Here is a 27794-nt window from a genome sequence, read left to right as displayed (position 1 = left end):
CTCCTTGAGCTCCAGTTTAGCAGCATCAACACCCTCCACATCTTCAAAGCTGACAGTCTGATTACTGGGCCGCCGCTTCTTCGCAGGACTATTGGTAGCAGAAAGTTGACGGTACAACAACCACATTAAAGGAGTTAAAGGGATCCACAGAGTCAACACAGTTATTAATATGCTCCTCATTGACATAAGCACTGATTGAGGAGCTGAGCTGTAAGCAGTTCCTTTCTCTCTCATCAAACTTAGAAGAAAGTTCTCATCGTGATCTATCTTCCTAGTCGAATATTGCCACTCTGGAATAGAAGGCCGGGTCCTTGAAAATCTTCTCAACAAATTATCACCTGTCACCTTTCGATTTTCAGTATCATCATTCCCAACAAAATCACGATCAGCAACACTAGGCATATCTCCTGAAGGTGATTGGAATTCCAACTGAGTACTCTCAGGAACCTGAGTTTTAATGTTGTAGAATATACGCCGAGATCCCTCTTCAAACAGAACCTTTGACACAGACCCACTCTGAAGATTCATTATCAAGTCTGAGTATGGAACAATCTTTTGAGATGGCATTGCTGTTAATCTGAGAAACAAGTAGCATAGCCCCAAGGCAACAGAAATAGAGGTGGAGAGGGTTACACTTCTCAAATTTTTACGCAAGAAAGTCCCAAATTCATTTAGCATTGCCCAGAATGAAAAATTCTTTATTCTCATTGATAGCAAACGCAATCTTGGGCGCAATCTCAAAGAGAAACGCTTTTTCATGTTGCCCTTGTCTTTTTGGTCAAAAAGATTACTCTTCTTTCCACTGCTTTTATTTACTCCAGACCTAATTCTTTTTTTACATAGCAACCCATATCGAGAATTACAACAGCAGTGACAGCCAAATGAAGATATCAATGCTGAAGAACTTGAACATGAAAGAAAAGCTGAAGCAGAAAGACCTTTATATGTTTCAGAGAGCTTGTTTTTCTCCGCATGAATTCTAAAACTGTCTCTGCCGAAGAAAAATGCTGATTGATTGAAACATAAACCTTGAGTCCCCGAACCACCACAAGCAGGAATTATGGAAAAGAGAGCCATCTTTCTTCAACAACAGGAAAATTACTTGAATTTTATTAAGCAGCGATTGAGCATTGGAATCCACATAGGGTCGGCCTTAAGAAAGAAATCTCAAGTAGTGTCTGAAAGCATATGGAAATGAATGAATTAACTGAAGGCGAAGAACGGAAGAAGTACCTCGGTTTCTGTTTGAACGAGAATGCAAGAAGTAAGAAGTGGGTTATATTCTTTGAAACACATCAAACTTGATTTACTGGAGGTTGGATTGTGGACCTGAAGTTTTGGGCGTTGAAGACTGAAGAGATCTCTTTCGTCATATTGCGTCGCCGACAGCTTATGCACACGAACGGATTTGGACTTTAACGGATTAAGAGTACTCACGGATTAATGCGTTCAACGCAGAAACAATCCGCACCTGTAAACGGAGTTATGGTGGCCATCATAGTTTTAGTTCACGGTGATTAGGGCGTGGCGCGTGAGATATGTGGGAGGTCAGGGTAAGGTATTTTCAATTACAATTGGATTAACCACGGATCACTCTTAAATCTTTATCTATTTGCGTTTATTATGGATGACTTAACCAAGAGTATTCAAGACAAGATCTCGTGATATATGTTTTTTGTTGATGATATCGTTTTGGTGGATGAAATAAAATAAGGGATTAACGTCAAGTTAGAGCTATAGAAATTAACTTTAAAAACAATAAGGTTTAAGATTAGTAGCACTAAAACGGAATATATGATGTGTACTTTTTGTCATACTATGATGGATACAGACATGATGCGAATTGAAGAGAGAGTTACCGCAAAGGGATTATTTTAGATATTCGGGGTCAATCATAAATAATGAATGTGACATAGAAGATGATGTCTCATAGTGAGTTGACGTATGATGGATGAAATGGAGAGATGCATCCGGAGTGTTGTGTGATCGACGTATTCTTTTAAATCTTGAAGGAAAGTTCTACAGGACTGTTATACGCTCGACTATGATGTATGAGACAAAATGTTGAGCAATTAAGAAGTGTCATATTGTGAAGCTATGTGTAGGTGAGATGAGGATGCTAAAATGGATGTGTAGAAAAGATAGGAAGAATAAAGCAAAGAATGAATGTATTAGAGCTGACTTGGGAGTTTCCCCGACCACTGACAAGCTCAGAGAGAGTCGTTTGACGTGGTATGGTTATGTTCTACGGAGGCTTAGGAACGCCCCAATAAGGAGGAGTGATATGATCCCGACTGAAGGATCTAAAAGAGCTAGGGGCAGACCTAAAATGACCATAGGTGAAGTTGTAAGGAAGGGCATGCAGAGTTTAGGTCTTGTATCAAGTATGACCTCAGATAGAACCTATTAGAAGGCAATGATCCATGTAGCAGACCTCATTTAGCTGAGATTCTCCTAACTTGTTAGGTTGCGTCTCTTTCCTCTTACTTTCATCCTTCATCTTTCATTTGTTCATTTTCCATTTTTCATTCATCTCGCATCCCTCTTTTCCCCATCTCTTCATCCCCTCTTCTGTTTAGACCTCAGTTTTTCCTATTTTTTTTTTGATTGAATTCATGTAACCGATCCCATTAAGTTGGGATAAGACAGAATTATTATTGTCGTATCGGATTAGTTATCGATCGGATTCAAAACCGATATCCATAATGATACGTATTGGATAATTTTGCCCTTAGAATTCTGATATATTTTTTACTATTTTATCCCCAAAAACCTGCTAACACTGCTAATACTATAACGGATTCCTAAAACCATGGATGTTATTACTTATTACGCTGTTACCATCTCTTTGATTCTTCTTTCATGGTTTTTTTTTTTTTTTTTTTTTTTGTTCTGGGGGTGGGGGGGGGGGGGGAGCACCCCCTCTAAGTATGCATATTGTATAAAATATAATATGTCACGGACTTGCCAAACTTGGCCAAAATGGCAACCTCCCCCCTGACGTTAAGCACAGTTCGTACCCTAAGGTGAAATACCCATTTTACCCCTTAATTATTAAAATAAAAAAACTGTATATGTGAATTGGATGCTTGGGCGACCATCACCTGCTCCGGCTCCGGCAACCATTACCAGCGGCATCTCCCTATCCCTTTCCTTCTCCGTCTCCGAGTTTTGTTGGGTTGCCATTAAATTGAACAATCTGGGTTTCTTCTTCTTTGATCGGAGATCGACGACTAGGGAACTTGTGGCCTGAAACAAAGCTTCTCTGATGAAATTTACTGCTATTCCAACATCAATACTTATGGTCATTGGAGTGTCGTAGTCGATTACGGATCCATTATACTCGATCATACCACTGCTGGTTTCTTGTTTCTCCTCAACAATCGTAGTCGATGGAGAGACTTCGAACGGCTCAAATGTTACAGATGAGACTGGGAAATCTGGATTCATCGAAAGCTTGAGGACCTGAGTTGAAATAAGGACTAATCAGAGAAACGAAAGAATTGGCAGATAAAGAGAGAAACTGTGTTAAGAAAGTCACCTCCGAGAGTTGTTTGCTTTGATCAACAAAGGAGTTCACCAATACGTAATTGGAATCATTCGAACTAGAAATCGATTTTTGAGGAGATTGATCTTCCGGAATAGCTGCAAACGCAGAGTCCAAGCATTTCTTAGAGATCTGCTAAGAGCAAAAAGGAATTGTTGAGGATAAAAGTGAAAAAAATATGAAAACGAACAGATTTGAAGGTCGGTCCACCCAGATTGGCGTTGATTGCCTGGAGAAGATCCCTGTTCTTGCTTCTTCCTCCTTCAGCCCAGTGAGTCCCAAAGAACAGGTAATATTTTAATAATAAAAATTTTTGAAATCAGGTTGGGCGATAGTTACAGGTTCAGATTTGGGTATAGTGAGTTACAACACAGCAGGATTGGGTTCAGGGCTTGAGAAACTAGGGCTAGGGTTGCATAAGGTGGAGGGTTTCACACCCAAAATCTTAGGCTTAAAGGGGCTGAAATGGTGGATCCGCAGGTCGTCTTCTCAGACCCAAGGGTATCGCCAAACAACAAGAACCCGTAACGGTAAGAAATTTCAACAATTAAGAATAGGAATTCCGGTAAGAAGATCAACAACAGAAAGAAAAAGCATAGCAGAAGATTAGAAGAGAGGGAACAGACCTGGAAGAAAATCGATGTTGTGTTTGTGTTTTACCCTTAAGGGTATTATGGGAAGTTCACCCTGTGGTAAGGGTAACTTCGCCATTATAGAAAAATTAACAACAATTTAATTGCAGAGACCTAAAGGAGTAGACTAAGTAAAAATAAAATCATAAAATAAGGATAGTTTGTGATATTTTTCAAAATTTGATATATCCGTGATATTTCATATACTTACAGGGGGTGTCCGTGAAATTTCCTCCTTTTTTTTTTTTTTTCAATGGTTGAAGCAAGGGAGAGGGTAGGATTGGTGTTGTCTTTTTCCTGACTTCGTTTGTTTTAAATTTCAACATAAAAGAGTCGATGAAACAAATATTACTATAAAATTATAAAAATTTACCAAAGCCTGTTCATTTACCGAAAAACACCATGAAAATTTTTACGTCAGAAATGCTCGTAAAATCACTCGTAAAATAGTTATTGTCGTCCCAATAAAATCGAAAGACAAAAAAAAAAGAAAAATTTACGAAACACCCCCTGAAAATGAGTCAAAACTCGGATCACCCCTTGAAATTTGAAAATACTCAGATCACCCCCTCATCACTAACACCGTTAGACTGCTGTTAAACTAAAATGTGAAAAGACACATTTACCCTTTTTCAGGTTTAATCCTTTAAAACTAAAAGATTAAAAGACAAATTTGCCCTTTTCAGGTTTAAACCTTTAAAGTAAAAGAATGAAAAGGAAAAAAACCTCAATTTACCGTTGTGGAGCTTAAGTGCAGGACTTCTCTTCGTCCTTCTTCTCCTCTTCGTCTCTGCTAGGGCAACTAGGATCATCTACTTCAGTAAGTGTTCTCCTCTTCGTCTTCTGCTTCTTCTATTAATAAAATGTGTTGTCCTCTTCGTCTTCTTCTTCTTCTATTGTGTGTTCTCCTCTTCGTCTCTGATATGGCATTCTACTAGGGATCTCTGCTACAGTAAACCCTTTGATAATCATCTTTCATTCTTCACTTATTATTAGATTCAATCTGTTCTTCTCTGCTGAAATACCCATTATCAAATGCAAATGCACTCATAATGTGTAATAGACCTAGGATTTTAGAATCCCTTTAAAATCTGAGGTGCAAAAACATAGGGAAATTTCTGTAGCATATTAAAATAGGATGTGAAAAGGGCATCAATTTTCGTGGCTATTTTCATTGTTCACTGAAGTGCTTGAAATGTACTTGAGAATTAGCAACCCAGGAGGCTTGAAATTTCCTTCAAAAATTCTGTTGTGCATAACTTACTTTTCTTGATAAATTATGAGCTTCATGTGAGACTGTCTTTGTTCTCTGTATCAGTTAATATCATGGGTTTCAAACACACACACATATGTTACTTGATTTTCCTATGTTTGTCCATGAAATTGTACCATATTTACAGATGTTCATGTTTCTTTTGTAGATATACAATATCACTAACAAGTGTGAATGAAAGCTACAGCAACCAAGGTGATTTGAAGTATCTAAATCGACTATGTAGTTGTAACAAAAGAGCAATAGTGAGAATATCAGAGTCCCAACAGAACAAGCACAAACTATACTACTGCTGTCAAGATGCACCATCAAATGGATGTCGATACTTCTCATGGTGTGACCATGTTAGTTCTCCTAGAGGATTGTCTTTGACTAGAGAGAATTCCCAGACAGTTGTAGCTGAACCCATCAGAGAATTGCAGCAGATGAATGAAGAAATTCGAAGTTTGAGGAATATTATGGTTCATAGGATGGAGAAGTCAGATTCAAGAGTAGAACTTTTGAGTTATTTTGTACTTGTGTTGTTTGTTTTGGTGGTAGTAGTGTTGATTGTAAAAAAATGACTATTGGGTTGACTTCGTAGTTAGTTGGGTTGGTTGTTTTAGTATTAACAATGTTTAATGTAAGGGAATCACAATGTTTAATGTAAAGAATGACAATGTTTAATATTTCAATGAAAATTTGGAGTCTTCTTTTGTCATGTATTTGATCAACTTGTTGTTAATTATTTGAGAGAAATTATACCCAATTGAGTTATATATGAGTTATATAACTCATATATTTTGGTGAATGACTATGTGGGAATCAGAAGCCAATCATATGATTCAGCCCAATTTAAGAAATCTCATTGTGGTATGCTGGATCTAAATCCGGTATGTCGGATTCAGATCCGGTATACCTAATTATCTGATTTGCTGCAATTCCTTACAAGGCCTGATATGGGGTGTCCAATTGGCAAGGGCATAAATTATTTTTCAAATATAAATTTCATAAATAATAGATCATTGCATAAATAGTAAAGACTTTCAAGATTACATTTCAACCATGTGCATACCATTTTTCACTTATTATCCCCCTTACATTATCAAAAAGTGTTAAAAACAAAACAACTTATGGGGCTTCGGGATTGGGTTGATCTTGAGAGAAGGGTGGAATGGAGGGAATAGAGCCAGATTCTACCGGGAAGGGTGCCTGAAAAGGTGGTCGAAAACCTTGAGGTGTAAAACCTTGCGGAGTCGCTCCCGGAGTGTCAAGAGATAGGAAACCAAGATTCATAGTCAAGTTTGCACCGCTGTGAGGATCCGATCTTGTTTAGAGTTTAATGAATCAAAACCGGTTCAAACTTCTTGAAGCAAAGACAACACATCTTCTTGGAGCTTCTCTTGTCCTATTTCAAGATCTTCCACTCTTGTGTTGGTCTCCTCCATGTAATCCTCCAAGTTAGAAACCCAAGTTTGAAAAACTTCAGGTGCCCAAGGTTGTTGACGGGGTTGCCTCCTTGGTTGGCTCTCACCTTCATTTTCTGAGTCTCCTTCCTCATATTCTTCATCAGAGTCCGGAATATGAATGGTATGGAAAGAATTTCAAGTGATGGAAAGGAATGAAGTGGTAGATTCCATCTCACGATCAATGTCAATGTCATATGCCTTGAAGATGCGCGTAAGATGGCGACCATAAGGAAGGTTTGTGGACCTCTTTGGGTTTGCAATGGACTCCATGTACCGCATAATGAAATAAGGTAGGCACAAGGGAGTAGAGGTGCTAACACAATAGGTAAGGTAAGCTTGAGGGGTCAAGCACTTACTCCGATCTCCTCCTCTAGGAATGAAGTTATGTTGGATGATGTATGAAATGACGTGAGAAATGAGCTTGAGGTGAGAAATAGGATCCGATCCCTCATCTCCATGATATTCTTGAAGGATGTTAGAATATACCTCTTTATGATCGATGAGGTCACGAAAGGAAGTGCTCTTGGGGGTCCAAAAAATACACGGACCTTCACTAGAGATATTAAGATATCTAGCAAGATCATCGATCGAAATGACCATGTGATTGCCCTTTACAAAAGTATTTCTCTTCAACTCCCTTTCCGATCCACTAAATCTGAGATTGTTGTAGAAGTATTTAACAAGATTTGGGTAGCAAGGTTCCGTAAGATGAAGGAAGGAATCCCAACCCAAATTCTTGAATTTTTCTTCAAGTTGTAGACTTTGGAAAGAGGCAACATCCACTTCGCGTCCTTCTTCAATTTTCCTATCATGGAATAGAGGCCAAGACTCCCGACATTCATCGTTGGGAAAGATTCTACTAACACGAGAAGGTGCTCCTGAAGTGGTTCCACGACCTCTTTTAGAAGGTGGGGCATCTTGAGGCAATGGGTCCTTCCCTTTACGACTCATGCTTGGCTTAATGGCAAAAGTTTTGAGAGAAATGATTGAGAGTAATTGAGTTGATGTGTTTAGCACAAGGTGAGTAAAAGTGAGTGAAAAAAAGTGAAGAACACGACAAAATAGTGCCTTTTATATGGCAAAACATATCCTCCAACGGCTAGAAAATGGGCAGAAAACTGCCTGAAAATCCCAATCCGGTATACCGAATCATAGGAAAAATTGGACAAATTTTGGCTCACAGTACCCCTTCAACGACTAGAAAAATTGAAAAATGAACATCAATCTGGTATACCGAAACCAATCTGGTATACCGGATTCAATATTAACAAACATCTAAGTTAAAACGGTATACCGTTTCCAATCTGGAGTGTGCCGATTTGCTCTCTAGAATTTCACATCTGATGGACATTAGGAAACGGTATACCGGATCCATATCCGGTATACCGAATCGACATTCTCAGCAATTCTGTAACCCATTAGACAATCCCTGACCCAATCTCAGCCAGTCCCAGCCAATCCCATCCATATTTAAACCCCTATATGCATCCTTTATGCATTCCCTTACTCAATCCCAGCAATATTTAAACCCATTTATTCAATCCCAGCCATTGAACCTTTGTTTATGACTGGCTACAATGCTCAGAGGTTCCATTAGTCTTTATGTTGGCATTGACAGTAACATATCTTTGTTTTCAAATGGAATCATGCATCTCATTAAATTACATGTAGTAATGAAATTAAAACCCAATAAATAAAGAAATTAGAACTGAAAAACCCAATATTCCATTGATCATTAGTTAAAACACAATAGTCATTACAGTTTCTTCAAACCCATCCTAAAAAACAATAAACGTAAAACATTCATGCTGCTCCTCTCCCCCTCGTTGTTGCTGTTACTGGAGGATTGCCTCTCCCCCTTGTTGCTGGTACTGATGCACCTCTGCCACCCCTTGCTGTTACTACTGATCCACCTCTGCCACCAACAGCACCAACTCCTCTGCCAGTTGCTGCTCCTCTGGTCGTTGCTACTTCAGCACCTCTGCCAGTTGCTGCTCCTCTGCTCCTTGTTACTACTCCTCTGGTCCTTGTTACTGCTGCTCCTTTGCCAGTTGCTACTCCTCTGCTCCTTGCTACTGATGCACCTCTCCCCCTTGGTACTGGTACACTAGTAGTTGTTGGACCACTAGCAGTTGTTGGACCACTGCCAGTTGTTGGTCCACTGCCAGTTGCTCTCCTTTCCATTCTCCTTGCTTGCTTGGTAGCTCTACGTGCTCTTTTCAGTTCCTGTGTTGTAAGTTGGCTTTGGGAGCCACTTGCATCATCATTTCTCTTTCTCTACACAATATAAGTTGAGCAGTACAAAAATTAAACAAATATAACATAATGCAATTAAAATAAGTTATTTAAAAGATGTGTTGAAACTAATACCTTCACTGCTCCACCTTGACATGTCCTACTATTATGCCCAATTTGTTTGCATACATCGTACCTAACAATATTACTTCTCCTTCTAAAATCTGAAGGGTCTGGTTCACCTGGTTCCCTCCTATTTTTCTTTGGTCTTCCTGGTTGTCTTTTCAAAGGTGGAGATAGCACCATATCATCACCAGGGACAACTTCCAGTTCATCCAGACTAGTGAGTGGGTGAATAACTTCCCTGTATGCCAATTTGTATCTCTCAACAGAATAACAGGGGTCACAATAGATGTGAATGTCTTCCCTATTATACATGACACATGCTGCTACATGCTTACAAGGGATTCCTGTAGCTTCCCAGACTCTACAAGAACAAGTTCTTTTTTGTAAATGCACAACAAATTGTGTCCTCCCTTCTAGGACTTCAAATTCATAGTCGCATGCTTGCATAGGATTACAATCTCTTGCTTGTTCATTAATTGAAAGGATTATCTTCTGCACAGAAGGTGTGACAATCTCCTCCTGTTTCATTGCATGTGAATACCTCTTGTAAAACCTTCTCTTCAATTTGACTCTAATCTCATCAATTAATGATAGAATTGGCTTACTCCTCACATCTCCTATCCAATTGTTGAAGGACTCTGTCATATTATTAGTTATGTGATCACTTTTATAAGAGAAATCAAATGCATGCCTACTCCAAGTGGGAGGGTGACTCCTCATCAGCCAATCATGTGCTTCCTTGTCACACAGCAATACTTTCTGCATTGCCTTCTAAAAGAGAAACTCATTTGGTGCTTTGGCTGCAGCCCAAAATTGTGTCTTCAACCATACATCAGGAAATTTTTCCTTGAAATTATTGTAGATATGTCTACAACAATTCCTATGGTTGGCATGGGGAAAAACTTCAGCTAGTACATCTTGAAGGTCCTACAACACAATTTAGAAATTATATTGGGACGATATCATATTAACAGAATTGTAACTACACAACATGATTTATAAATCATACATTTTGCTTATCTGACATAAATGTCAGGCCAACTGGTAGGTTGTCCGAGCCAAGTGCTTCTTCTAGGTTGTACAAGAACCACCTCCAACTATCTTTGTTCTCAACTTCAACCACACTGTATGCAATGGGAAACAACCCATTGTTCCCATCCACTGAAATTGCAGATAATAGTATTCCTCCATATCTGCCCTTCAAATGACAACCATCTAAATCTATAAAAGGTCTACATCCATTAATAAAGCCTTTCTTGCATGCATCAAGACAGATAAATACTCTTTTAAATTTTGAAGTCTCAGCAAAGTCATGTCTTTCATGGCGGTTGATTATACACACTGTACTAGGGTTCCTATCTATCAAAAGTTTTGCAAACAGGGGTGATTTTGCATATTGCTGCTTATGCAATACCTCATTCTCTCCCTTCACAATCAACCTTGCCCTGTAACATATCATCCGACCTACTTTTATGCCATACAACTCTCTAATGATGTCCACCATAGACTTAACCTTCATATCAGGCTCTGTCCTCAACCTGGATTCAAGCTTCTGAGCAATCCATTTCTCAGTGGCATTAGTGTTTTTTCCAGGTCTTTTACACATATGTTATGAGTTGTATGTCTTGATTATGAAAGTTCTTTTATCTGAAATCACTGATGCATGCACCCTCCATGGGCAACCATCTGCAGCACATATGGCTGTGACCCTGTCCTTTTCATTTTTGGTCTTCAATGTATCAAAACCATTTCTTATAGCATACTCACCAAGTGCAGCCCTAAAGTGGTGCACATCAGTAAATACTGATTCCAAGCCAAAGTCAACATCTGCATCATCATTTACATTAAACTCTTTATCAAATTGCCCATGATATTCATCAGAATCATATTCTGCTAAGTTTTCTTCATCCACTTCATAATTTTCAAATGCCATCTCCCTTTCCTCTTCCTCTTCATCTGATGAGATATTGAGTTCCCTGTCAAAGTCATCATCTAATTCAGGGTCACTTCCATCATCTTTTTCATTGCCTTGCTGTCCATATTCTTCTTGAAGCTGATTATCACTCCCTCTATAATTTTCTTCATTGCCTTGCTGTCCATATTCTTCTTGAAGCTGATTATCACTCCCTCCATAATCTTCTTCATTGCCTTGCTGTCCATACATTTCTTTATTTGGATATGTACTTCCAGTTTTACCAGTTGTACTAATGTTAGCATTGGCACCACCTGAACTACCACCATTTCCACCAGCTGCTGCATCCATATTACTGGACAATCTTGATCCAGTAAATTCACTCTTACTATTTACACGAGCAGTGGCATTACTCCAACTTCCAGTAGCACTACTGGATGCCCTACCAACAGAATGACTATAAATACTCCCTCTTCTCATAGGTTGCTTTCCATGCCTGCTTGTCTCAGTCCTTGTTTCAATTACTCTAGGAACCAATGAAGCAGGGAAGCCATTTATTGTATTTCCCTCAACCATAGACTCAGACACTTGTAAACCATGCACAAAAAAACAGACCTGCTCTTCTTTCTTATGCAAACCAATGCACAGTAACAGAGTCTCATCATTTATAATATCTATCTCTTGAGATTCATCTGGTAATAAATAACTCACACTGAAATATATTGTATGCCTTACAGGGGCCTCATTTCTAATCACTGAATTGTAAATATCACATACTAAATCCAAATACCCATACCTATCTATATCTATCCATTTCTCAGTTGTTTGCCCATTGTAGTAGTAAAATATTGGTATCTTGGAATCCATTGCTTGTTGTATCTTTGAAAGACAACTCTGCAATTCAATGATACTATTAATGCATTTATCATCTATTATATAGCAAAAAGTACATAAATTTACACAAGATAACTGCAAAATTATTGTGGTTGACTGATGAAGTCCAACAATTTCATTGAATAATTCTCAGCAATAAACAAAGTATAAAGGGCTGAAACCAAAGGGTGGAGAAGCCCAACCTTGGCCTAAAAATTCCCAATTATCACAAGCATATCATGGTACCATTTCTATGTTTTTAATTAGGTATCTCAAACATTAGGATTAATATGTAATAACAAAAAGGGAACCCTAATAACATAAACCCTAACTGTGACTGTCTGAGCAAACCCCAAATTGAGCCAAAAAATTAAAGTTACTACTAGCATTTGAACAAAAGGATGGGGAAATTGAAGGCAATGGTTCAAGATTTACCTTCTTCGATTTACTTTTGCACGGATGTAACTTTCCTCTTTCTTGGCCGAGCAGCGTCTCTGTCAGAAATTAGGAAGAGAGTGAAGAACGAAGGGTGCTTGAATAAAGGCGTGAGTCAAGGCAGTCTCGGCAACCCATTTTTCAAATTCCTTGTCTTTCTTCAGTCCGGCGAAGTTCGCTTTTGGAGCTGCAGGTCATTTGGGAAGAGAATGAAGCTTTGGAGTTGCAGGTCATTTGGGAAGAGAGTGAAGAACGAAGAAGAAAACATTAGACTTAGGAGGGTTTTTCTCTGCATGGGTATTTTCATAACTTTACATTGCACAAGGGTAGTTTAGGGTTTTAAAAATTATTTAAATGGTTGACTTCATCGTTTAACGGTGGACCACTAACGGCAGGGTTGGATCTGAGTATTTTCAAATTTCAGGGGGTGATCCGAGTTTCGACTCATTTTCAATGGGTGTTTCGTAAATTTCCCAAAAAAAAAAAGAGAAACGAGCTGAGGCCTCTGAGCGTCTCTCCCATCGTCTTCCCACCATAAGCAGAGGTCTCATCTGGTGAGGCTCTGCTTCACGGAATCGTGGTTTCGAGATCGAATCTCAAGAAGTTGGGAAGGTTGAGGGATGGAGGGAGGTGCATTTACAGGGATGACATTTTGCTGCTACACTAGTAGCAGAAATATTCCTGCTACAAGGCTGGCAGCCAAGGAAATGTGATCTTAAAGGGTATTTTAGAAAATACTAAAACCTAAGAGGGTATTTATGAATCCAAAGGGAAAATGAATTATTCCATTTCCTTGGCTGCCAGTACCAAAATTTTTTCCCATTTACAGTGTTGCATGTCGTGATCATTTCCCACTTTCTCGAATCAGTTCCCTCCTATTAGGCTAGATTCCTCTCTTCTCTTCTCTGTCTCTCTCTCTCCTTTTCCTTTTTCTATGTCTTTTTCTTTCTTCCTTATTCTGTTTTTGACATTCCTATCAGTCCAATGAATTTGAATTGAACTTCCTAGGTCCTTCCGCTTTCAAATTTCCAGCCAAAGCTTCCTTCCCTCAAGTGATTCAAACCATAGAGACTCAAACCTGAGACTTTCCTTTGCTGTAAGATTTGAAACTTGCAACCAACAGGATATACTTACCACAGGACCATCAGGAGCGAGCTAGAGGCATACACACTCCTTGATGATGAATTCCCGATACATGTCCTACATGTCCTTGGACCTTCTCAAAGAATTTTGTATAGAGATCTAAATCTATTTAACATCAAGATTGTTAGATTTGCTCTTGAAATTACTTATCTATTATTTGCATTTGATACTTTCATGTTTTTTGTCGTGCTAATGTAGAAGATGTTTGTACTGTTCAGGCTTCTCTACATCTTTCTGAGGATCTCACTGTATAATTTATTTATGGGTAATTTATAAAACACCCTCTAAAAATGGAATGATACTCAAGTTATCCCTTTTTATTTGAAAATACTCATCCGTCACCCTCTATAGTAATTGATGTTAACTTAAATCAAACCAAAAAGTGAAATGACAATTTTAACCTCAATCATAATAAGATAAACAATGACAATTGAGCTACCCAATGTTTGTAGAAAATGCACTTTAGATACCCTCTCTCTTTTGCTGCTCTTCTTCTCCTTCTTCCTGTTGCCACCGCCACAGCCATGATTGAAATCATGGTTGCAACCCCCCATCCAAGGCAAATCAGTCACCGCACGGAGGTTAGACCGCTAATGGAGCTTCACTGGAGCTCCGTGACCGTTCGCCAGTCGTTTTCATGGCTGGAATCAACTCTCAAAACCTGCAAAATATTTTGAAATCACTAGTTTGATCTTTAAACCCTAGGAAAACCAAATCCTCTCCCACCATTGCTTAAGGAAAACCATTCTAGAACCGCTCAATTAGACTAGTAATGAGAAACATGTACCCACAGGAAGCAAGCATTAGAACTTGTAAAGATCTCACCAAAACTACCAGATTCAGAGGAAGGAAATTTTACCCAGCCATTTAGAGAAGAAAAGGGAGAAACTCAAAGGAGCAACAGAGACGAACAAAGACGAACTCACCTCATTTCTACCATCTAGTAATTGAAACAAGTGGGATTTGCAGGAGTGTTCAGGATTTGTGTTGATTTTAAGATAAAAGGACGAGGGGATTAGATGAATCTGTTATGAATCCAAACAGAGTACAAACGATAACAATGATGCTCATGATTCCAGTAGTTCAATTCCTCTGTTCTTTGCTAAGACTTGAATGGTAAATAAGTTCACAAATCATATCTTTGGAGTTATCCTAATTGGAAATCTATAATCTTTTCACAAACGCAGAATGAAGATTGATATGGTGGATGGTCCAGCATCTCTGATTAATGAACAATAACTCATCGTTTTCTCTCTTTCAAATAAAACAAAACTATATTAAGAAAGCTTCCAGTATCCTTTATTCGAGATTCATCTCTGAACAGGAAAGCTTCCTGTTTGATGTAACATTGACGATTCTTTCAGGTTTTAGATTTTAATTGAAACTTTGAATGGTTCACGGAGACATCGATGGCTAGACCCTTCTTTCGCATCTCTGAAAACCCTAAAACCAGAAGAAGCCAAAAAAGGTGGAGAGCAAGACAAGGCAGTTATAAGTTGGGTAGATTAAAGCAGCAGGTGGATCGGAGATTGATGCAGCAGATCCAAGTCAGACAGAGATTGAAGAGCAAGTTGGTGGGAGCTGGAGAAGAAGATACTCCAGTGCTGGTGAAACGCTTCATTGATTTTGGGGTTTTTTAATAAACGGTAAAACAATAAGTTAACCCTTATTTGAGGGTAGTTTAGGTTTTAAAAAAATTCAACCAGCTGACTAACCTGACTTCATAAGTTAACAACGTAAAACTAATGGTGGGGACAAATCTATAATATAGTGTTCTAAAGCAGAGTGTGTTCTCAGTATTTTCAAATAAGATGAGCTGACTTGAGATTCGTTCAATTTTTAAGGGTGTTTCATAAATTACCCTTTTTTTATTGTTCTAAAAGTGAGCTGTTTTTTTAAGTAAGAACAAATCCCATGATTTAAAATCTCAAATTTAAAGGAAATTAGGCATAAAGAAATTACTTAAACTTGGATCCAGATCCTCTACGGCGTGCTGCCCATAGTGGCCTGTGCGCCGTAGACTGAACCGTGCACGTAAAGACTGCCTTACTTCTACCCAAACGCTTTGCCCGAACGAAGGTAAGACGATCATTGCACGTACGTCGCACAGGCCGCTATAGGAAGCTACGCCGTAGCCGATCTGAATTGCTTAAACTTCTCTTTTTTTGGCTTCCCAAATTACTCCTACCTCAATCCAAATCTCTCTCCCTTCGTCATGTTACTTCCAAAGTTCAAGTTAAGCTTAGCATGTGGAAATCTTCTCTTTTAACTTAGGCTGGGAGATCAATCTTGATCAAATCACTTTTGGGATCAATGCCAGCCTACTTAAAGTCTTGTTTTCAATTCCCTAAATCTCCCTTTTGGAAAGGAGCTCCTATGAAAAAGAAAGCATTATCCTTAATGTCATGGTCTTTTATGTGTCAATTTGTAGGAGAGTTAGGTTTTAGATTAAACCATTATCCATAACCAATCTCTTCTCCTAAAGTGGAGCTGGAGACTCATTACTAAACCCAGTAGCCTATGGAGTAATTTCTTTCTTATTTAATTAATCTTTTGGTTGATATTAGAAAAAAAGTCCGTACACGCGTATAGGGAGGGAAATTCTATCGTGGATCTCCTTGCTTCTTTTGGCTAAGCGATCACAATTTTATCATTTGGAATCACTACCCTCCCCCTTTTGTCTTGGACGCCTTGTTCTTTCATAATTACAACTATGTTTCTTTTCTCCTAGTGAATTAATATATTGGGAGAATGTTCTCTATGCAGCAGCGTAAGTTGCGCCTAGGCACATGGGCAGCCTGTGCAGGGGGGCAGGGTGATCATTACGCCCACCCCCATGTGCCTGGGCACAGCTTGCATTGCGGCACAGAGAACAACACCCCTAATATATTTTAGGGCAACAGATCATTAACACATGAGTGAGCAAAATCATCGCATAACCCCTCTTGAAATAAAAATTTTCCATCCTTGTTGATGCTTCAACACTTACTCTCACTAGCCCGTGATGCAACGATTACAGGACCATGTAGCATTTTTTTTGCCTAAATATTTTATTAGGGAAAAAGAACGCTACCTTGTTGCATGGCTCCTGCGCCAAACACAGGAGTGCACAAAAGTACCACCCTGCCCTCTCCCCTCATGAAATAAAAAAGAGTTTTTTAGAAATGTCCCCCTGAAAATACTCGTTTGTCAAAATGCACCCCTACAACTTTTTAAATTGCAAACTCTCCGTACTTTCAAAACACTGTATCATTTTGGTCTAGTCCATTAATTTGGGACGTTAGACGTTAGTTTCAAGGAATCTAATGATCAAAATGCCCTTCTGATAAAAACTCATTAAAATTAAAACATAAAATGATCAAATTGCCCTCATCTTCTCCAAATCGTTTAGGGTTTGAAACTGAAATTTGTTTTCCCAAATCGATTACGGTTGATAACTTTTGGGTGATTTTGGTGTTTGGTGTCATGTGAAGGTTCTTTTCAGCCAACAATAACTAATGATGCCAATACCTCGTAAATTCAAACTGATTTGAAAGAATTACAGCCAAACACCAAAACGTGTCAGTTTATAACTAGATTTTTTCTACTAAAGTTTTAGTTTAGGTCAACTGGATTTTATCCTTATAAGTTACAGTTTAAGTAGAATCCAACATAATGTCACTGAGCAAGTATTACAGCTAAATGGATATCCCGTCCCCTATTATTTAAAAAAAGAAAAGCCATCGGTTAAGATGGGGGAAATTAGTTTCTGAGGAGCTCTCAGATTTTGAAGGTGGACTACTATTATTGCTCGTGATGTATCCTTGGAATCTTTGTGGATAACATGACCTCTACAGGCAGATTCCTATGAACATCAATCACCATTTTTTCTTCTTTTCCCACTTCATTCTTGTATGTCTCATTATCTCATGATTTCTATTTGCTACGTGCAATGTATGTTATTATATGTAACAATATCTAAGTATGGTGTTGATTATTAATGTAGTACTTATTGTATATGGGAAGATAGTTAGTTATCATCATATATGGGTAATTAATTAAGTCTTAGTGGAAGGAGTTGTAATAGGAGAGGTAACCGAATAGAAGTTGTACCTGAGGAGATATGGAGATATGTAAGTATTTAATTGGCACAATGAAAGGAATGAAGTATGATGAAATATTCCAACAAGTTCTCTATTAGAGAAGGAGGCACGGCTTCCTCCATAAAGCCGCCTATTTTTCCTATTATATTTCCCTCAGTATCTCTCTTTCTCTCCCTCTCTCTTTTCTTCCCTTTTATCCTTCTCTCTCATTCTCTCTCTCTCACCGCGCACGTAACAAATTAGCATCATAGCCAGAGATGGATCAAATGATCAAAAAATTGGAAGGCTACGTGAGTTCACTTCACAAAGGGTAACAACAAATCATTGGGTAACAACAAATCATTGAGAAGCTTACTCAAATCATAGAACAGCTTATCAAGGTGTTTACTAAACTTGACTCTCGTACGTTAGCCAAGGATCTTGGAATGAAAGAATCCTCAAGAGAGATGAAGAGACCACAGGAAGAGATGGTAGCCAATGCAATTGAGCTATTGCAAATGGAAGCAACACCAACAAAGAAGAAAAGAAAATCTAATGAATTTCGATCATGTGACACGTCCTTCAAAGTATAGATCTCTAAAGCTTCAAACTTTGTGAAACAGAAGATATTACGGGAAAATGTGATGTCATTCCCTATGACAGTGTATCTATGTCGTGAGAAAGTCATCGTTCAAGATAATTCTACTCTTCTTGTTACATTATTTGGGATTTGCCTTATTAAGATATGAGATCCTGGTTGGCGGCTCTTATTTTCTTTAGTTTCATTGTCCTTGAGGCCAAGGACGCCTCAAGGACAACTCTAGGGGGGTGAGATGTTACGTGTCGTGTATGTTATTATATGTAGCAATATCTAAGTATGGTGTTAGTTAATTTTTTTTTTGGGTGATAAAACAAGAATATATATATTAAGGTAAAGAGATATATACAGTTTGTTGATTAGTGCATGGCGAGCCAGATTTATGGCTATAGTTATACAAAAAAGATCTCCTGGAGCTATAAACTTTATGTTACTATACGAGTCTGATATATAGAGCAGATCTTTTAGATGCTGCCAGGACCAGGCTGACTTGGTTGGAGATGGAAGAACATCGATAATCCTAGGGTAAGAACATATGGTGTTAGTTATTAATGTAGTAGTTATTGTATGTGGAAAGATAGTTATTATCATATATGGGTCATTAATTAAGTTTTAGTGGAAGGAGTTGTAATAGGAGAGGTAATCGAATAGAAGTTGTAACTGAAGAGATGTGGAGATATGTGAGTGGGCATTTATAATAAACCCAATAAAAAATTACATCATCTATGTTGATGGCACTCGAATTTTTATCACCTACGGTTCTCCTACCCGGTACGGTTCTCTAGTGCCTCTAATAAAAAGGAGTGTACCCCACCCAGGTAGTGTGTTCGATCAGGGTCCGATGGTATTATCATTCGCCCCATGCTGGTGCACGCACTACACGATCAGTTAGACTTTTATTACAAGAAAAAGACTTACATAGACCTGACCTTTCTATGCTCTACACGTGTCACTTCTACATTGGCCACTTGATTTAGCCAATAGTCTTATTAGTCTCGATCCTCTTCACGACTTCACGCTCCTCCACTCCCAACCCACCTATAAAGTTTTCAAAAGCCATTAAAAGCCTGACCAGAGCAGAGGGAAGTAACACGGAGAATATCTTCACGGAGACGCTTACGTTCACCATTAGCGACTCAGAAAGCATGCCTTTTAAAGAGCGACACAAAGGTAGGAAGAGAGAAAGAGATGCTCTACAGCTGTAGGGCACGTTTTTTTATCTCAATAAGTAAGAACCAGTTGCAGAGAATTTCCAACTGCAACAACATCAACGGAAAGGATATCCAGCTCTCGAGAGTTCTCTATTCTGTTCTTTTTTTTTTTTCTCTTTTACTTCTAGGTCTCGAAGTTTGAGTGACAGTTTTGATCTAAGAACTAGTCAACAGCGACGGCGGAGGGGGGATTCGAGCTCTTTTGAGTTCTGTTTCTCCTTTTCTTCTGAGGTTTCATGAGGTTCGAGCTGCTACTGTAAGTTTTTACGGGTTTTCCTAATCATTGTGGCCGTTGTGCATAGATTTCGAGACAGCTGCAGTGTTTGTAACCGAGGTTAAGATGCTTGTTTTGGTTTATTCTATTTGGGAGCGGTGTTTTTATTTTTGGAAGATAAGTTTTGTTTGTTACATTAGCTTATGTAAATGAATTTGGAAGGAAACGAGGGGAGTTCTTTGAGACGTAAGTGGAATTCTGTTGGAATAGCAGTGGATTTCTGTTGTCTGTGGAAGAGTTTCCCTTTCTGGTCTGGGTAGTTGATTTTGTGTTAAGAAAATGCTAAGAACCTTAGGATTAATGTCATCGTTTGATGCTTGGTGGACGGTGATAATTTCAGGAAAATTTTCCTGCAAGTTGCTGTGGCTGAGCCGGAGGGGCATACAGGTGTTGGAGTAGGAGGATAAGTTAAATGAAGTGCTTGGGAGTCGTTTGAGAGTGCAGAATGAGTTGTGGAGAGGAGAGCAAAGAAGGTGGAGATGAAGGGGAAATTAAGCGGACGGCGAAGGAGAACTCTGTTGAGATTGGTGGTAACATCGAGAAACATTCAGTCACACCGAATGGATTGATTCCAACGTCAGAGTTCCAGATTGACGAGAAACTGCTGATAGACCCAAAATTACTATATGTCGGGTCTAAAATCGGAGAGGGAGCTCATGGGAAAGTTTATGAAGGAAGGTAAATACAGGTTTTTATTGATGGGGCTGTTCCTTTGTTTAACTATTGAGAAGGGGGAAAATGGAAAAATGAAAGGCTTAATAATTTGCATCATCCATCGTTACATAATTACAGAATACTGTAGTACTATTGTTTGGCTATTTTGTCTGTCTCAAATCATTAAGCATTAAATTTTAACCATCGATCCCCATTACCCCACAAAAAAAAAAAAAAAAAAAAAATAAAATAAAACAGTGCCTTCACTGTGCAGCCAGGCTTTTTATACACAAACTGCGATGTCTATGTTTTCTGTACTCCCCCCCCTCCTCCACCCAAAAAAAAAAAAAAACTGTCCATATGTTCTTTGTTCTTGTCTTGATGTTTTCATATTGCATAAGTTCATTCAACTCTCTGAGATATAGTATGTGCTATTATTTGCATTCATCACTCAGTGGCTAAGACCATTGACCAATGAAAATTCTCATATTTCGCATAAAGTTTTTTATTTATGGGTTTTCGTCAAATTTATATTGGGATTCTGTCCCTAATGATATTTGATTATGCTAACAAGAGTAATATTTTGCACTTTACCCACAAGACACTCCATCTTCTGAAATGGACCTTTTTGACATATATTATTGGAGGATGCCAGTTGCTTTTACTCTTATGAATTCAGGACAAACCTTTTTATGTTTGGTTCCACCCCTACTGCCCCTCCAGTCCACACAGAGCCCCACAGACATTTTAAGTGTTTATGCATATGGATATAGAAAGATATAGGCTTATATTCAACATGATTGATGCATAACACAATATATGCTCAATTTTCAGAGAACAGGTATAACTTTTATATAGACATGCATACTTAATACGCACACACAAAGATATGAGTTATATTCAATGTGTATCTTTATCTTGTAATTTTCATTTACTTGCATGAAATGAGGTTCACAAAATGATTAGTTTGCAATATCATCTGGGAACTGTTGCCTCTATCAATTTGCCAAACTGGCAATCCAATTTCTCAAACAGTATGACCTGGACTTTGCACATAACTTTGGCCTATCATTTGCTTTTTTTATAAATGCTATGTTTTTTGTTTATTTTTATACAATTTTTTATTGTATAATTCAGATATTGTGATCAAATTGTTGCTGTCAAAGTTCTCAATCGTGGAAATACCCCAGAAGAAAAAGCTAAACTTGAAGGACGTTTTATCCGTGAAGTTACAATGATGTCTAGAGTAAAACATGAGAACCTTGTCAAGGTGATATTCTTAGTTTAGAATGTTTAGTTTTTAAGAATGTAGATACTTGTGTCTGCAGTTGGTTCAGCTGTCCCAGCCTTCTGTATTAATGGTTGTATCTTACATCCTTGGAGGATAGTATCATGGTTCTTACACATTTTCTCCTCTTTTCTCATGTTTCAATTTCTCTTTATTGCATTCAATATCTTCTCCCACCCCCTTGCAGTTCATTGGAGCTTGTAAGGATCCTTTAATGGTGATAGCTACAGAGCTTTTGCCAGGAATGTCACTTCGGAAGTATTTGGTCAGTATACGTCCAAAACTATTAGATCTTCGTGTAGTGATAGGTTTTGCCCTTGATATTGCTCGGGCCATGGATTGTCTACATGCCAATGGGATTATACACAGAGATCTTAAGCCTGGTAAGCATGACATATTAAACTGCATAATTTATTTTTCGGTGCTCGAGTTTGCTTGGCTAATATAATTATATTATTTCTTTTTATTGATTATCTTTCTTTTAGGTTTTCTTCTACCTCAAAATTAGCTTAGTGGTTTAATTGGGATCGATGGCTTAAGGATAGTGAACCAAAATAAAATTGTGGCTCAAATTAAGTATATTATATTTTCTCGTTAACACACCAATGAAGGAAAAATGAATGCACAATTCAAACATATGACCTATTATGAGTACATAACATAAAAATTCCATTTTCATGGCATAATTTTTGAAACAAAATTATAAGCCCAGTTCCTAGCTGAAAACCTAGGCTGTGCTTGGTGGCCTACTATAATCCTAGGCATCTGTCTACAGCTCACCTGGAATGTTATTGCCTAGATAATGAGTGATGCACAACGCTACCTTGTAGCTTTTTTTACTTTTTCATTGTATGGATTAATACCACACTTATTTTCTGGAACATCCATATAAATACCAAAAAATTATATTAGAGCTATGATATGCTTCGAACATTGTATATGGCTGCTTAAAAATTCTGGCCAATGGTTTGTAATTTTGTTTCTAAATATTTCAAACCATTTTGATCACTCAGCTGAAATCCAAACTGACAGTATTGACTCTGGTTGTAATGACATAAAATTCATTCAATTTATATTTATCTTGATTTTATTGAATTGTAATTTGGACAAGGTCATTGTCTGTGCTTCATATGAGGTGGAGCTTATATGTGAAGGGGATGGTTTTCTATAGTAGAACAAGAAAGGAAATTAGAATGGATATAACTACTCATATGGACATTCTAATTTTGTTAAAAAAAATGCAAACTTCCTGGTTAAATGGTGTCTGAACTTGTTAGCAGAATTGTAGATGTTCCGGTTATACTATTTGAATATTTTTAGTATGCAGTTTTAAGATTTCTGTGTTGCCTGAATCATGTAAGGGCAACTGAGTAAGAAGAGTCTTCTATGATTTATTAGATATGTTTTGATGGCCTTTACGAATTATCTATGCAAAAAATTAATGGTGCAGACAATTTGTTACTAACGGAGAATCAAAAGTCTGTAAAACTTGCGGATTTTGGTCTTGCAAGAGAAGAATCTGTGACTGAGATGATGACTGCAGAAACAGGAACCTACCGTTGGATGGCTCCTGAGGTTTGTGCTTTTCTTACTTATATAAATCATCAAAATTGATAGCTTGGGTATATTTGTATGCTACTGTATGCTTTCGGGAAGTCTGTGGAGGGAAAGGTGAACAAAATGGTGAACTTGCTGGTTAGAGAAGGATTTCCAATTATATATCGGGTGGTGTTCCTGCCTGTCATGTCTTGTGTTTTTTACGTTTACTTCCAAGAGGCCTCAATGCTATTTAGTCAAAAGGAAGTTCTGCGAACTGGAGTTAAAAAGAGTGAGTGCTTGAGGTATCTGTACCTCAAATCTAATGCCTGCAGGCCCAAGTCTGGCCACCATGCTTTGTCTCTGACCAGCCCAACCCAAGAAATTTGTTTGGAGGAGGGAGTAGTTATTGGCAGCTTTACATGGTTGTCATGATTTTTTTTTGGGGTTTAATCCCTTTTCTTTATTTGATTAAGCTTCACATGTGATCTCATTTTTAAGCTTTTGTCTTGGTGTTGGGTGCAAATTGTGCAAATACAAGGAATGGCTTTAATGTGATATTGTGATCAGTCGGATTTCAATCTAACCTGAAAAAGCCAGAGGGCAGGGAGCATTCATTGATTTGGGATTCACTTTCCCCCGCTGGCCCACTGTAATATTTTTTATTTTATGTATCAGCCAATTTTTGGAGGTTACTTGTCGTAAAGTTAGATTCTGTACTCGAATTAAATCCTAGATACCGCAGCCACTTTTTGGAGGGTACTTGTCGTATAAGTTAGGTTCTTTACTACTAGATCTTATCATCAGCCTATGAAAATATTTTGGTGCTGCCCTCCAATAAATTGGGTTAAATTCAACGTTGACGGATGTTCTCTTGGAAATCCGGGTAGAGCAGGTGCAGGGGATGTTTTCAGAGACACCAGTGGCATTGTGATTAAAGCTTTCCAGGATCACCATGGTATTTGCACTAACTTTAAGGCTGAGTTTTCAGCACTTATCAAGGGTATTCAAATTGCAAAAGATCTAGGTTTTCAAATCTGTGGATAGAGTGCGATTCAGTTGCAGTAGTTATCTTGAGTCAATTGAACTGTTGTCCTTGGTTCACTTGGCAGAACTAGTGTGTTCTTCTCCCATACTTATCCTCCCTCAGTTGGAAAATTACCCATTGCTTTAGGGAATCAAACTCCATAGCAGATTTTCTCCCCAAGGAAGCAGCATGAACAGGCTCTTCTTCAAATTTTATTGATTTTTCTTCTCATATTTTAGAGGAAATTAGAAGAGATAGCTTGGGAATGTCAAGATTTAGATTTTGTAATTAATGTTGTGGGTTACTGGGTTGGTAGGACCTGTTGATGGCATTGCCGAATGCCGAAGGTGGGTTCCAACCATTCCTTTTTTGTAATTTTGTTTCCACCGGGTATGCCCAGTTGTCCTCTTGTATTTTTTTCTTTCATATTGATACAATTCTTTCTGTTCCTTTACAAAAAGTTAGGTTCTTTACTCAAATTGAATCTTAGATACCTCAATAATATCATGTCATCTAATGGAAGATTATAGAATCTCTAAAACTTCGAATTGGTCGAAAAATCATTTTTAAGCACCCACGAGGTTTGAACCTTTAAATCCTAACCAACTAAACTAAAGTGCATATTGTAGAACCTCCTAATTAATATGCTAGTAAACTGACATCTTAAATTGTCTAAAACTTTGTTTGCTAACTTGTGAAGTGAGACTTTCCTCTGTACCGTTGAAACTCCTTCAACCCTACCTTTGGCCTTTGGATTGGTGAGGCTCCAATCAAATGGCTAGAATTTGGGTACAGTCTCATTCCACATCATTTCTCTTGTCTCTCTCATTCTTTCTTCTCCCCCTTTTTTATGGAAAGATGCCTATTAAAGTACACCTATCCTGAGAAGCGAACAGAGGACCTTCATTAGAGAGTGTTGGGATTGTGATTCTAAAAGGATTTAAATGTCAGGATCCTGGGCCGTATTGGTTTCACTGGTCTTGATTCGAATTGAACTGGGTTGGGTGATCAAATCCCGATATGACGAGCCTGGCAATGTTACTGAAAACGTTAAATACCAACTACTCAGCTTCTTTTTAGATAAAACAAAACAAAATAAGAGGTGGTCTGAATTTGCTCCAGAATTTATTTTCTTTCCTCTTTAATTGCCAGAAATACTCTTTTTACCAGGAAGCTGACTCTGAATTGCAGTTATATAGCACTGTGACTTTGCGTCAGGGAGAGAAGAAGCATTACAACAACAAGGTTGATGTCTATAGCTTCGGAATTGTCTTATGGGAGTTATTGACCAACCGAATGCCATTTGAAGGCATGTCAAACTTGCAGGCTGCTTATGCTGCTGCTTTTAAGGTGAGGAGATTAATATTTATTTTCCTTCTTATTTTTAGCATTAGATAGCTAGCGGTTTCAAGGAGCTTGGTTTCCTCTTTATTCTTAAAGCCTTATCAGTTATTACTATGATCTTGTGAACTAAAGGTTAGGAAGTCCCATCTGATGGGTTACCTTACTTAATCCTTGGTATTAACTTTGTTCGATGATTGAAAAGATCTTTATATTAGAAAATTTGTTCGACTGTTAAGGCAAATGTTTCTAGTTAGTCAAAGAGTGCAATAGTGTGATTGCATCATGCTATCTAGTAGGAATGTTGAATTATGGGTCATTCTGATACTTGGGAGTACATGGATCATTGCATCATGCTATCTAGTAGGAATGTTGAATTATGGGTCATTCTTATACTTGGGAGTACATGGATCATATGCCAGAATTTATGTCCAGATGTTGTGATTAAAGAGCATATCACCCAGATGAGGTTTTTGCCCCATGAAATGGTGACACGATATGCTGCTCTGTTTTTTCAATTCATTTTTATTCTGTCGAATCCTGATCTATGTTTGGATTATTGACTGTGTCAATAATTAGTGTTAATGCTCAAAATTTTGAGATTATTGTTTGTACATAACATTGTAACAGGAATAGTCCTTTTGTCTGTGTAACATATTTAAATATGTGAAACCAGGGAACCGAAGGAGAAAAGAGAGAAGATGGGGGAGAAAGGGGAGCTGCTAAGAGACAGAATCAATGCTCAGCAGTTCCCCCCAATTCCTTTATTTATATTAATTGCAATTAGGAAGCTAAACTAGGACTAATCCTAATTATAGTAGAAAGCTATTTCTAATTACATTATGACACTATAACGAACTTAGACAGATAGAACAAAACCATCCACCTTATGTATCTTTTACAGTCTGAAATATTTTATGTTGGGCAAAAATAATTGCATTTTTACATCTGACATATGTATGTCATGACATGTTTTTTTGTTGTTTTTCCTTATCATGATATCAAAATGTGGACCATGGATGTGGAAACCTCAGATGTAAACCATTTTGATGCCATGTAAATGCAAGCAGGCAGTTATGGAAAGTTGGAATAATAATGTCCAAGAACAAGAAGCTCTGTGAAGTCATTATTTTCATACTGTGGAGCTTTCTCAACTATTTACACCGACTATGTTGTATATGAACTAATGTTGATGAATTATTACGCCGACTGTTGTATATGAAGTAACGTTGATGATTTGTTGACTGTCATTTATAACTGGAAATCTGGAATTGTTTGGCTTTTGAAAATTTTCCTATTTTTGTTATTTCTGCCACCTAACCTCTGTGTCAAAACTTCATATTGAGAAAATCGGTAAAGATTAGAGAACTGGACTATACTCCCAAAGAGAAATTTTCAGAGGCATACAGTTTAGGTTTTGATAGTATAAACTTGGAAATGGTTGCAACTTTGCGGAAGTGTTTTTTTGTATGTGCAAGCACTGGAAAGATTTTTATTTTATATTTTTAATTCTTGAATTAGTTCAATGTGAGTCCCTGTTCAGCAAGTTGCCGCCATGAAGGGGATCCACTCTTAGACGACCTTTTTTTTTAAGGTTGGGGGGGGGGGGTGTTGATTAATTGGGAACTCAATAGTCTTGTAGTAATAAGTATGGTTGCCTGGTTCTTTCATATCTAACAAGTTGACCATGTTTTGTCATTTGGAAGAGCAGCAAGTGAGGCCGACTTTGCCTGACGACTTACCTCCTGATCTTGCATTCATCATACAATCATGTTGGGTGGAGGACCCTAATGTTCGGCCCAGCTTCAGCCAGATCATTCGCATGCTAAATGCATTCGTTTTCACGCTCACACCTCCCATGCCAGAATCAGACACCCCCAAAGTAGCAGCACCAAGTCATGATGGTGTGATCACAGAGTCCTCTGCACGTGCAAGAGGGAAGTTTTCTTTCCTTTGCCAACTTTTCGCAGCAAGGAGAACAAGGAACATGCATTGAAGGGGTGAATTTTGGTAAGTTTGTTTATTTTGACCAAAGAAGTCCCTCCATGGTCGGTATATATTCTTCAGTTGATTGGTGATTAATTGTCTGAAACATGGCGGCTTGCAAGGATGAGAAAACTGGATGAAAATACTGTTAGTATTAGTAGAAAGCCACAAATAAAAGTGGAATGTAGAAAAAA

General features: G+C 38.1%; 2 protein-coding genes across 5 annotated transcripts in view; one reads left to right on the top strand and one right to left on the bottom strand.

The window, feature by feature from the left end:
* LOC122654352 (probable inactive ATP-dependent zinc metalloprotease FTSHI 3, chloroplastic) overlaps positions 1-1103 on the bottom strand; it is a 36702-nt gene extending 35599 nt beyond the window's left edge. Inside the window, exon 1 of the mRNA XM_043848413.1 lies at positions 1-1103. Coding sequence (XP_043704348.1) covers positions 1-1077 — 1077 coding nt within the window. The 5' untranslated portion in view covers positions 1078-1103.
* LOC122654353 (serine/threonine-protein kinase STY13-like) lies at positions 347-27794 on the top strand. Of its 4 annotated transcripts, none has more exons than XM_043848416.1 (8): positions 347-358; positions 626-628; positions 19891-20446; positions 21560-21692; positions 21898-22093; positions 23161-23285; positions 25465-25623; positions 27326-27794. In XM_043848416.1, the coding sequence occupies exons 3-8, from the start codon at positions 20214-20216 to the stop codon at positions 27608-27610; spliced, it is 1131 nt and encodes a 376-aa protein (XP_043704351.1). In that variant the 5' UTR covers positions 347-358; positions 626-628; positions 19891-20213; the 3' UTR covers positions 27611-27794. The 4 variants fall into 4 exon arrangements, with proteins under 4 accessions (XP_043704351.1, XP_043704350.1, XP_043704349.1 ...); XM_043848415.1 differs by having other exon boundaries at positions 25444-25623; XM_043848414.1 differs by having other exon boundaries at positions 25426-25623.

The sequence above is a fragment of the Telopea speciosissima genome, chromosome 3 (assembly GCF_018873765.1).
Source record: "Telopea speciosissima isolate NSW1024214 ecotype Mountain lineage chromosome 3, Tspe_v1, whole genome shotgun sequence".
NCBI lineage: Eukaryota > Viridiplantae > Streptophyta > Magnoliopsida > Proteales > Proteaceae > Telopea > Telopea speciosissima.
The sequence above is the reverse complement of the archived record's forward strand: the minus strand, read 5'-3'. Positions and strand labels throughout refer to the sequence as shown.